Source organism: Hemitrygon akajei, chromosome 12 (genome assembly GCF_048418815.1).
Source record: "Hemitrygon akajei chromosome 12, sHemAka1.3, whole genome shotgun sequence".
Lineage (NCBI taxonomy): Eukaryota > Metazoa > Chordata > Chondrichthyes > Myliobatiformes > Dasyatidae > Hemitrygon > Hemitrygon akajei.
In genome coordinates, this window is record NC_133135.1 from 115377519 (window position 1) to 115390730 (window position 13212).

The window sequence follows — 13212 nt, forward strand, 5'->3', positions numbered from 1 at the left end:
CTCACTGACGGGGGTAGGCCTGCAGTTCTTTAAGCTCCTCATGTCCAGCAGGATCTTAAGATCGTAAAATAAAAATATGTTTGATAGTAATCAGCTGCCAATCATCCACCAATTTTGCTTTCTCCACCTTGTCAAATTTTGGAATAAGGGCTGTCTAGCTATTTTGCATTGGGGTGGACGTTTTACCAACCCTAACCCGAGAAGAAAACACATTGGTCATTAGGAAAAGGATCACAAGGCAATCGCACTCTCCAAAGCATCCGTTTTTAATTCAGGTACAGGAAATTCAGCTTTATAAAATCCATTAAAAACATTACTTCTTTTATTTTCAAAACTTGGGTTAGAGTATTTTTACAAAATACCTTCCCTGTAAATCAAAACCTCTTTTCAGTGTTGTCATAGGATTTTTTTCTTTCTTGGCAAGGTGTCAACCACTTAACCCATCTTTTTGGACAGTACTTCACCCAAAGAATCTCCCTAGTGCCGACCACCACCTCAGGCCGCCCTGACGCACTTAACGTGCAGTGAAGTGCTTCTGCAATGCAGTCACTGTGTACACAGCAAGATCCCACTGCATTTGGTCTCTTTGAACGAACCCTCCCTCCTCCTCAATCGAAATAACATTTGAGGGGTCTTTTACGTCCGCCGAAGAGGGCAGACGGGGCCTTGGTTTAACGTCCTGTCCCAAAGACAGCTCCTTCTGAGTGTGGAGCTCTCTCGGTGATGGAAGTAGGGTGCGTTGGCCTGGACGTTGCAGTCTTTAAGAAAGGGGAAGGAGTGGTGGGGTAGGAAGGGGGCAGGAGTAGTGACTTCCAACTTCTCATAATGAGAGGTTGTCCGATGAATGGATACAAGGACTTTGGAGGTACATCCTGGGGGGGGGGGGGGGGTGTTTTCTCTGCAACGCACCCTTTCCAATTCATCCAGTGACAACACTGCTGTCCTACCCAGCCCTCTGAACCCTCACCCCCTCCTAACCTCCTCACCCAGAAAGAATCCCCTACCAAACATTAACTCAAGATAAACCCTGTTACCCAGAACAAATACCCCACATAGCGATACAATAAAATAGGTCAGTGCTACCTGGCAAGATATTGTACAGTTTAACTGCTATTTTAGATGCCCTGAAACATGCCAGTTTTTAAAAAAAATTCACAATATCAGACAATACCACATTCAATGCATTCTCCAACTCTTACCCCTGTTTTGCCTCCTCCTTTCCATTGCAAACTGTGTTTGACACAGATTTAAATCCACCCTGGTTATCACAGAGACATTGAAAATAGAAAAGGGCAAAGGTCATATAAAACTCTCACCCTACCCCTGGCTGAAGGTCCCGGGCACTACGCGGCTTTGTTGCCATGTACAAAACACATATGTTCTAAAAAGATTAATAAAACGAGGGGGAGGAGTGAGACCTGGTCTCTGAATGCTCACACACAGGGGTCAATGTAACACCAACAACCCCTGTACAGAACTGGAGCCTCATCTGTCACCTTCACCCCAGCCCCATGGCTCTCAGTTTCACGTCACCATATTTCCAAGGCGAAGCCAAGATCATCTCACTTCACCCATAAAGGGCCCTGGCCATAAGGAGTTAATGGGGGGGGGGGGGGTGGGGAGGTGGGAGTGACTCCACAGACTGAGAGAATGAGACCTAGAGGCTCAAGGCTTGCTTGTCTCTTCACTTGCAGACCTAGGGCCTGTCTCTTCCCTCCCTCTCCCCCAAATCCTACATCAGCCCTTTGACCCAACAGGCCTGAGGCCTGTCCCCTTCTCGCAGTCTCTCACACTGCTCACTCCCACCACCTCTCTCCCCGACCCTAATGAGACCTCAGGCTTGGTGTCTCCTCACAGGCTCAAGGTTTGTGTTTCCATTACCCCAGCACCCCCCAGAACCAAGGCCTGTTTACCACTCCTTCATGCCCAAGGCTAAATGCCCACCCTCTCAGTCCTTGTGCTGGGGTTGGAGGGGGCCGGGTACTGAAGCTGAAATGATCCCGGCTTTGCACGTCTGGAAAACGGCAGGCTGTTTCTCTCTGTTGGGTATTCTACACCCATATTACTTTCCTTTTTTTTTGAGCCAAGGAATCCTTCTCCAGACCCTCGTCCCCAATCAGTACGTGAACATCCATCAGCAACCACGGAAAGCTTCAGGAAGTCCTGAGGTTACAGAAGTGCAGGTCTCCATTCACAAGCCCAGTGAAAGCCAAACAGACCTGGTACCGACCCATAACTTCTGGGGAAGTGGGGCGGAAGGAGTCCCAAAAATCCCCTACCCATGTCTGAAGGAGGTGCTTCCTGAGTATTGCTCCCTGAGCAGCCTGGTTATAATCTTGCGTCACTCTGCAATTCAGCAGACTGTCCGTCACAGATAAGGAGAGATTCCACAAATAAAAGCTGAGGCACAAGACTGGCAGTTCAGTCCAACAGTTCAAAGTAACAGCTGCCACTCTAAGCAGAATTAACAGTGGCGTAACTTCCGCCTCTGTGACTTGCCAACAACACCTTTCACCGTGATAGTGTGCCCTCAGCCTCCGCTGTCCTCACCTCCTTTACTTGGAGTGTTTCAAACCGATTTTTGGAAACTTTAGGACTGTCATTTGGTTTCAGGAGTGTCTTGGGGAGGCAGGCAAAGGATTAAGGGCAGAATTCCCAAGTTCAAGACCTACCATCGAAGGCCTTTGCAGTGGCATTGGGAACACCTGAATTGTCCCAACACCCCAGCAGATGTGTAGAGTCACCACCTCCTCCCTCAATTACTCTGGAGTCCTTCAGAATAGAAAATTTATCTCTAGTGCTGGTCTATGAGCATAAATGATCATAATGTACAAAAACGTTCTTTCAAATGTAACATTGCTATTCGGAATGATAATTGAGTTCAGGTCATCCAGTTGGCTGTGGAGAGAAGGGGACAAGGTCACCTTGAAGCTGTGGGGTCGGGGGAGAGGTAGGAAGAAGAGGTGAGAACTCTAGGTAATATCACAGAGTCAGTCCAACTTCAAACCTGACAGAAGTGCCGCCACTAGGGAGGGGTGGGGAAAGGGTACTATCCATGCCAAAAAGGGTAACCCAAGGGAATGCCTATAAAACCACGTGACACAGGAGCAGAATTAGTTTGCATTCGGCCCATGGAGCCTGCTGGGTTTATTATCCCTCTCAACCCCATTCCTGGCAATGTCTGTAAAACCCAGATCTCAGTAAAGCAGACAGTGCTCACCCCCATCCACCTCTCTCAACCCTCTTAAGGCACTTCCTTTGAGTTTCTTTGCCTCTCTCCTTCTTGCCCTGCCCTGAGTTATTGGGAAATGAAGGGTAGTCAGTTGGTCATCTAGCTCTTTCTCCAAAAGTGTTCAGACTGCATCAGTTTCCTGCACCACTTCAGCACCAAGTAGCAAACCCCGTCTCCGGTGTCTGCTTCTAAAATGCAGAGTTATTTCTGGCCCATGAGTCACGTTGTGCATCTTTCACCTTGGACACGAGAGGTCAATTACCCCTGAACTGCTCATCAACTTTGGCAGAGGGAAAAGAACTTGGGAATTGCATTTCACAGTTGGCCAACTCAACTGAAGCCTCGATTTTGGCAGATGCTTCCTCCAGTTCTTTCCAAATGGGAATAGAGGGGGAAATACTTTTCTCCAGAGAGGGTAGAGCCCTCTCCCATAGGGTGGGATTGAAGACAACAGCAGGCAGGTATAAATCCTAAGAGATAGGGGAAGAAAGATATAGGCTAAAGAGAATTTTGGTCTGCTAGGCCGAAGGGCCTAGTTCTATGCTATACAACTCAATGAGTAGGATATGGGGATTGAGTTGAAATACACTGAGTAGGAACGGCCTTTTTCTCTGTCTCTCTCTCACACTGAAGTTTGGAGAGGTGTGGACAGTGGCAAAGGGAGCCTCAACCAGGTGGGGCACAACCTCAGGAATGTAAACCTAGAACCTTTTTGGTCTGTGATGAAAAGGGTATTTCTTCAAGGTCCAAAGACCCTTTGGAATTCTCTCCCTCTTGGGGGCCAGAGGTCTGTGGTTACTCGGGTGAGGTGGGGGTGTTGTTGGAATCCTGAGACACTGGGTGGGAAAGGCACAAATCCACTATGACTTTCTTGGGGGAAGAGAAGGTGGGGGGGAGGATGGGTGAGAGGGGAGGGGGAAGGGGATAAGGGAAGGGAGATGGTGAGGGAGAGAGGATGGGCGAGAGGGAAGGGGATAGGGGAGGGGATGAGGGAAGGGAGATGGTGAGGGAGAGAGGATGGGTGGGGGGGGGAGAGAGAGGATGGGCCAAATGGGGAGGAATGTTGACGTGACAAAGGAAAGCTGCACTTGCTGTGGGATTCCTGTGCTCTGCCCCCTCCCCAGGGCATGGCGGGTCCCTCTTCCTGCTTCCCTGCTCTAGTGGAAGAGCTGGGCGTCCTGTAACTGTTCACCGTGCCGTTTTTTGACATGTTTTTCCAGGGTGCTGTAGATGCTGAAGGGGATGTGGCAAGTGCGGCAGCGGTAGACCTCCTTGCCCGGCTGGACGTGCGTTTTCATATGGCGGGTCAGCTTGCTGCTCTGGGTACAAGCGTAGGGGCAGAGCTCACAGCGGTACGGCCGCTCGCCCGTGTGGCTGCGCCGATGCACTGTCAGGTTGCTGGCGTTGCGGAAAACCTTGCCGCAGAACTCGCAGGCATTGCGCCGGCGGCCTTCCTCGCTGCCCAGCCGCTTGGGCGTGCTGAGCCTGCCATCCACCAAGACGTCCCGGGGCGGGCTGGACGAGCAGGAGCCACCGTTGTTGTCGCCGCCGGAGTTCTCAGAGGCCGGTGAGGCGCGGGGAGCAGGGGACGGGGAGGGAGTGGTGGCGGGAGGAGGTGGAGGGGGAGGCGGGGCTGCCGGCTGCCGGGACGCGGCGCAGTCAGCCAGCCAGCGGGAGTAGAAGTTGGAGCCAGCCTCCTCCGGGCCCGAGCCCGGTTCGGACTTCACGGCGGTACGCAGCAGGCTGGTTCCCAACGGCGACGCTAGTAGCCTCTTGGCGTGGTAGCTGAAACCATTAGCCAGGCCGGGGACTCCGGGCTGCTCGGCCTCACCGTTGGCCAGCTCGCCGTTGCCCTGCAGACGCTCCGAATCTGAGGCGGGCCCGTTGCCCTCACTGTCTGATGGCTCCATCGCTTCTTCTGGCCGCGTCTCCTCACCCAGGTCCGGGTCCGCCATCATCGCTTTAACCTGTTGGCAGAAACGGAGGTTTCCATAAGATCATGAGAAAAAGGAGTAAAATCAGGCCATTGAGTCTACTCCACCATTTCATCATGGAAAATCCATTTTCACTCTCAGCCCCAGTCCCCTGCCTTCTCCCGATATCCCTTCATGCCCTGACCAATCAGGAAACTATCAGCCTTTGCCTTAAAAAATACCCAATCACGTGGCCTACACAGCCCCTGCGGCAACAAATTCCACTGATTCACTGCTCTCTGGCTAAAGAAATTACCCCTCATTCCTTTTCCTCTGTGTCCTCTGGTTTTAGACTCCCCTCACTGTTGGAAACATCCTCTCCACATCCACTCTATCAAGGCCTTTCACCATTCGATAGTTTTCAATGAGATCTCCTCTCATTCTTCTGAATCCCAGTGGGTACAGGTCCAGAGTCACCAAATACTCCTCATATGACAAGCCTTTCAATTCTCTCCAACATTGAAATGTTAAAACGTTAAGATCTGAAAGACTGCTGGAAACCTTTCAGGCCATCGGAGCCTGGCCGACAGCAGTTCCCAGTGTCCCCCCCCCCCACCATTATGATGGCCTTTATCCGAACTGCAGCTGCTCTGTAACTGCTGCACTCTTCTGTCAGAGTTCCACAGAGCAAAATCAGGTCGTTTGGCCTGACTGACCAAGGCATCTTTGTAACTTAAGACTATTAGACACAGGGACAGAATTAGGCCACTTGGCCCATTGAGGTGGCTCTGCCACTCCATCACAGCTGATTTATTGTCATTCTTTACCCTATTCTCTTGACTTCCCGTACCCTTTGACACCCTGACTATTCAAGAACCTATCAACCTCTGCTTTCAATATAACCAATGACTTGGTCTCCACAGCCGTCTGTGGTAATGAATTCCACAGATTCACCATCCTCTGGATAAAGGAATTCCTTTGCCCCACTTGCTTGTATTTGGCTCATACCCTCTAAATCTTCCCTGTCCATGTACCTGTCCAAGTGTCTTTTGTCAGGTCAGCCTAAAATTGACTCACAAGAGTCAAGCAGGGCATTCAGCCAAACTGTTGCACGCAAACCACAATGCCTTTCTGATGCTTTGTGGCAGAGTTTGTGGGTGAAACAAAGATTGGTGGAGGGGGAGGTAGTACTGAGGAAGCATTGTGATTGCACAGAAGAATGGGCAAAAAAGTGGCAGATGGAATACAGTGCTAGGAAATGTATCATAATGCATTTTGGTGAAAGGAACAATAGTGATACTATCCACTAGCTCCACTAGCCTGCATTTTTTTTGATATCCCTCTAAACCTCTGTGCGGAACACCAGTGGGCAGAATATGCTCCGTCTATTATCACTTCTGTGGACGAGCTCAGTTCTGAATCCAAGTTTCCATGGATCCACGTGCCTGTGGATGCGTCTACCACAGGAAACCTCATCAAATGCCTTACTAAAATCCATGTACTGTACTTTGTACTTATATAACCATATAACAATTACATGTGCAGTATAGTTTATGGTTCTCATGTCCTTCCCATAGTGAGGCGAACAGAATTGAGCACAGTACTCCAAGTGGGGTCAGACCAGGGTCCTATATAGTTGCAACATTACCTCTCGGCTCTTAAACTCAATCCTACGGTTGATGAAGGCCAATGCACCGTATGCCTTCTTAACCACAGAGTCAATCTGCATAGCAGCTTTGAGTGTCCTATGGACTCAGACCCCAAGATCCCTCTGATCCTCCACACTGCCAAGAGTCTTGCCATTAATACTATATTCTGCCATCATATTTGACCTACCAAAATGAACCACATCACACTTATCTGGGTTGAACGCCATTTGCCACTTCTCAGCCCAGTTTTGCATCATATCAATGTCCCGTTGTAACCTCTGACAGCCCTCCACACTATCCACAACACCCCCAACCTTTGTGTCATCAGCAAGTTTACTAACTCATCCCTCCACTTCAATTATAAAAATCACGAAGAGTAAGGGTCCCAGAACAGATCCCTGAGGTACTCCACTGGTCCCCAACCTCCATGCAGAATATGACCCATTTACAACCACTCTTTGACTTCTGTGGGCAAGCCACTTCTGGATCCATAATGCAATGTCCCCTTGGATCCCATGCCTCCTCACTTTCTCAATAAGCCTTGCGTGGGGTACCTTATCAAATGCCTTGCTGAAATCCATATACACTACATCTACTGCTCTACCTTCATCAATGTGTTTAGTCACATCCTCAAAAAATTCTATCAGGCTCATAAGGCACGACCTGCCTTTGACAAAGCCATGCTGACTATTCCTAATCATATTATGCCTCTCCAAATGTTCATAAATCCTGCCTCTCAGGATCTTTTCCATCAACTTACCAAACACTGAAGTAAGACTCACTGGTCTATAATTTCCTGGGCTATCTCTACTCCCTTTCTTGAATAAGGGAACAACATCCGCAACCCTCCAGTCCTCCAGAACCTCTCCGATCCGCATTGATGATGCAAAGATCATCGCCAGAGGCTCAGCAATTTCCTCCCTCACCTCCCGCAGTAGGCTGGGGTACATCTGTTCCCGTCCTGGTGACTTATCCAACTTGATGCTTTCCAAAAGTGTCAGCACATCCTCTTTCTTAATATCTACATGCTCAAGCTTTCAGTCTGCTGCAAGTCATCCCTATAATCGCCAAGATCCTTTTTCATAGTGAATACTGAAGCAAAGTATTCATTGAGTATCTCTGCTATCTTCTCCGTTTCCATACACACTTTTCCATTGTCACACTTGATTGGTCCTATTCTCTCACATCTTATCCTCTTGGTCTTCACATGCTTGTAGAATGCCTTGGGGTTTTCCTTAATCCTGTCCTCCAAGGCCTTCTCATGGCCCCTTCTGGCTCCTAATTTCATTCTTAAGCTCCTTCCTGCTAGCCTTATAATCTTTTAGATCTCTATCATTACCTAGTGTTTTTGAATCTTTCATAAGCTTTTCTTTTCTTCTTGACTAGATTTTCAATATCCTTTGTACACCACGGTTCCTGTACCCTACCATCCTTTCCCTGTCTCATTGGAATGTACCTACACAGAACCCCACACAAATATCCCCTGAACATTTTCCACATTTCTTCAGACAAGTTAGGAAAACGTTTAATTGGAGTAAGGGGAAATATGAGGCTATCAGGCAGGAACTTGGAAGCATAACTTAGAAACAGATGTTCTCAGGGAAACGTACCGAAGAAATGTGGCAAATGTTCAGGGACCTTGACGACTGTGGGGATTACTTACAGTGAACTGAAACGCTTGCACATGTAGATATTAAGCAAGAAGATGTGCAGGAGCTTTTGGAAAGCGTCATGTTCGATATGTCACCGGGACCGGACGACACGTACCCCAGCCTACTGTGGGAGGTGAGGGAGGAGATTGCTGAGCCTCTGGCGATGATCTTTGCATCATCAATAGGGATGGAAGAGGTTCCGGAGGATTGGAGGGTTGCAGGTGTTGTTCCTTTATTCAAGAAAGGGAGTAGGGATAGCCTAGGAAATTATAGACCAGTGAGTCTTACTTCAGTTGTTGGTAAGTTGATGGAGAAGATCCTGAGAGGCAGGATTTATGAATATTTGGAGAGGTATAATTTGATTAGGCATGGGTTTGTCAAAGACAGGTCATGCCTTATGAGCCTGATTGAATTTTTTGAGGATGTGACTAAACACATTGATGAAGTTAGAGCAGTAGATGTAGTGTATATGGATTTCACAAGGCATTTGTTGAAATACCCATGCAAGGATTATTGAGAAAGTAAGGAGGCATGGGATCCAAGGGGTCCTTGCTTTGTGGATCCAGAACTGGCTTGCCCACAGAAGGCAAAGAGTGGTTGTAGACGGGTCAAATTCTGCATGGAGGCTGGTGACCAGTGGTGTGCCTCAGGGATCTGTTCTGGGACCCCTACTCTTTGTGATTTTTATAAATGAACTGGATGAAGAAGTGGAGGGATGGGTTTGAAAATTTGCTGATGACACAAAGATTGGGGGGTGTTGTGGATAGTGTGGAGGGTTGTCAGAGGTTACAGCGGGACATTGATATGATGCAAAACTGGGCTGAGAAGTGGCAGATGGAGTTCAACCCAGGTAAGTGTGAGGTGGTTCATTTTAGTAGGTCAAATGTGATGGCAGAATATAGTATTAATGGTAAGACTCTTGGCAGTGTGGAAAATCAGAGGGATCTTGGGGTCTGAGTCCATAGGATACTCAAGGCTGCTGTGCAGGTTGACTCTGTGGTTAAGAAAGCATACGGTGCATTGGCCTTAATCAATTGTGGGTTTGAGTTTAGGAGTGGAGAGGTAATGTTGCAACTATATAGAACCCGAGTCAGACCCCACTTGGAGTACTGTGCTCAGTTCTGGTCACCTCACTACAGGAATGATGTGGAAACCATAGAAAAGGTGCAGAGGAGATTTACAAGGATGTTGCCTGGATTGGGGAGCATGAATTAGATTGAGTGAACTCGGCCTTTTTTCCTTGGAGTGGCAGAGGATGAGAGGTGACCTGATAGAGGTGTATAAGATGATAAGAGGCATTGATCCTGTGGATAGTCAGAGGCTTTTCCCCAGGGCAGAAATGGCTAGCATGAGAGGGCATAGTTCTAAGGTGCTTGGAAGTAGGTACAGAGGAAATATCAGGGGTAAGTTTTTTTTTAATGCAGAGAGGGTGAGTGCGTGGAATGGGCTGCCGGCAACGGTGGGGGAGGTGGCTATGATACGGTCTTTTAAGAGACTCCTGGACAGGTATATGGAACTCAGAAAAATAGAAGGCTATGGGCAACCCTAGGTAACTTCTCAGGTAAGGGCATGTTCAGCACAGCTTTGTGGGCCGAGCGGCCTGTATTGTGCTGCAGGTTTTCTATGTTTCCAATTAGTCACCTTCCCCAATTAAATACCTTCTGATACCGCTTGTCACTGTCCGAGACTATGGATGGCATTGTAGTGGTTAGCACTACCAGTGACTCGGGTTTCAATTCTCACCGCCATTTGCAAGGAACTTGTATGTTCTCCCCATGACCGCATGGGTTTCCTCCAGGTGCTCTATTCTCCTCCCACAGTCTAAAGACACACCGGTTGGGGGTTAACTGGTCACTGTAAATTGTCCTGTGATTCAGCTAGGATTAAAACAGACACGGCTCGGAGGGCTGGAAGGGTATATTCTGTGCTGTTTTACAAAAATAAATAGAAAGATAGGCAGATAGATAGAGAGATGGAGATAGAGAGAGAATGAGAGGAGAGAAAGAAAGAGAGGAGAGAAAGAAAGAGAGAAAAGAAGGAAGGAAGGAAAGAAGGAAAGTAGGGAGGGAAGAAAGGTAATGGTGTTTGGTGGTCACTATCTCTGAAATGCTCACCCACCAATAGACCTGCCACCTGACCAGGTTCATTTCTTGGAACTAGATCCAGTGTGGCTTCTCCTCTAGTCAGTTAGTCCATGCATCGTGCCAGGAATCCTTCTGGGACACACCGAACAAATTCTACCCCATCTAAATGTTTTGCTTTAAGATGGTGCCAATCAATATTAAGGAAGTTTGAAGTCAACCCTGGAAGATACCGCTGAGCCTCCTCCAGTATTTTGCGTGTGTTGGTTGAAGACAACCCTGCTATATCTCCACCTTTCCAAAATTTGCCTACTTATCTACTCCTCGTTGTCCTTTTTGCTATTGGAGGGTCTATTGAGAACTCCCAATTGAGTGATTGCTCCATTTCCTTCCACCCACACTGACTCAGTAGACTATGCTCCCTTTCTGCAGCTGTGATACTACCCCTGATTAGCAATGCCTCTCTCCCACCCTTTGGATGGGAAATAGGTTCTACCCTCAGGCTGTGAGACTCTGCCACCAGCCAAGCCTGGTCACGTATGAAGCACCAGTAGCATTATTCTGTTCACTTTTTAACGTGTCACAAATGGATCTTATTATTTGTTAATTTATTTGTGATAATATTACTTTATGTGAGTAATATTATCTGTGTTGTGCAGCATGTTCTATCTAGAGGTACACATGGGTACAATTGAAATGACAATAAACGAAATTGAACGTGCGTATGCAACATTCCTAGTAAATCTCCCAGTCGCTTTACAGTATCAGCGACCTGGGTTCAATTCACCGCTGCTGTAAGGAGTTTGAACATTCTCGGTTTCCTCTGGGTACTCCATTTCCTCCCACAATCCAGAGAATAATAACCATAACAGAATAACCACACCAACTTGGGCATTCAATCAGAGTGCAGAAGACATCAAGCTGATCAAATATAAACAGAAAGAAATAATAAATAACTGAATAAACAAGCAAATAAATAAATTAATTAATAAGCAATAAATATTGAGCATGAAATGAAGAGTCTTTGAAAGTAAGTCCATTATTTATGGGAATGGTTCAGTGATGAGGTGAGTGAAGTTATCCTTCTTGGTTCAGGAGTCTGATGGTTGAGGGGTAATAACTGTTCCTGAACCTTGTGGTGTGGGACCTGAGGCTCCTGCACTTTCTGACTGCTTCTGTGCCGAATGACGCTATAAATCCATGGAAAGTCCAATTAGACAACAGTACCGCCCAATTGGCCTTGTGACGGTGGGACAATTTGAGGATGGACACATGAACTGATCAACGGTGAGACATACAGATATAACAAGTATTCACCCCCCCCCCCAGAAGTTAATAATACAATAAGTATTCACCCCTATAATATGACACACCAATTTATCAGTTGTGTAGCAATTGGTTTTAGAAGTCACATAATTGGTTAAATGGAGATCTGTTTTTGGAGACCTGTGTTCAGTCAAGGTATCTCGATTGTAGTAAAATATACATATCCGGAAAGTCCATCTGCTGGTGAGTCCGTATCCTGGAAAAAAACTACATCATGAAGACAAAAGAACACTCCAAGCAAATCTGTGAAAAGGTTATTGAAAAGCACAAGTCAGGAGATGGATACAAGAAAATTTCCAAGTCACCGAATATCCCTTGGAATACAGTTCAGTCAATCATCAAGAAATGGAAAAAATATGACACAACTATAAATCTGCCTAGAGCAGGCCATCCTCAAAAGTTGAGTGACTGTACAAGAAGGAGACTAGTAAGGCAGGACACCAAGAGACCTATGACAACTCTGGAGGAGTTACAAGCTTCAGTGGCTGAGATGGGAGAGACTGCATACACAACAGTTTGCATGGGTGCTTCTTTATGGGAGAAGCTTTTTGGGAGAGTGACAAAGAGAAAGCCACTGTAGAAAAATAACTCACATGAAGTCTGCCAGAAGCCATGTAGGAGACTCTGAAGTCAGCTGGAAGATGGTTCTAATGAAACCAAAATTGAACTTTTTGGCCATCAGACTAAACACTATGTTTGGCTTAAACCAAACACCACATATCATCAAAAACACACCAACCCTACTGTGAAGCACGGTGGTGGCTGCATCATGCTGTGGGGATGCTTCACTGCAGCAGGCCCTGGGAGGCTTGTGAAGGTAGAGGGTAAAATGAATGCAGCAAAATACAGGGAAGTCCTGGAGGAAAACTTGAGGCAGTCTGCAAGAGAACTGCGACTTGGGAGAGTTGTTTGCCAGCAAGGCAATGACCCCAAACATTATGCCAAAGCTACACAGGAATCTGAAAAACAACAATGTCCTGGAGTGGCCAAGTTGGAGTCCAGACCTCAATCCAATTGTGAATTTGTTGCTGGACTTGAAAAGGGCTGTTCATTCACAATCCCCATGCAATCTGACAGAGCTTGAGCTGTTTTGTAAAGAAGAATGGGGAAAAATTGCAATGTCCAGATGTGCAAAACTGATAGAGACCTGTCCACACAGACTCAAGGCTGTAATTGCTGCCAAAGGTGCATCTACTAAATACCGACTTGAAGGGGATGAATACTTAAACAATCAATTATTTTGTGCTTTATATTTGTAATTAATTTAGATCACTCTGTTTTCACTTTAGCACAAAAGAATCTTTTTCTGTTGATCAGTGTCACAAAAGCCAAATTAAATCCTTTGGCTGCCTGTGCCCC

The 13212-nt window shown here is 47.0% G+C and overlaps 1 protein-coding gene across 1 annotated transcript in view; it reads right to left on the reverse strand.

The window, feature by feature from the left end:
• Nucleotides 1-250: 250 nt before the first annotated feature.
• The window catches only part of znf296 (zinc finger protein 296), a 94824-nt gene continuing 81862 nt past the window's right edge, over nucleotides 251-13212 (reverse strand). Inside the window, exon 4 of the mRNA XM_073063890.1 lies at nucleotides 251-5199. Coding sequence (XP_072919991.1) covers nucleotides 4390-5199 — 810 coding nt within the window. The 3' untranslated portion in view covers nucleotides 251-4389. The remainder of the gene's footprint in view (nucleotides 5200-13212) is intronic.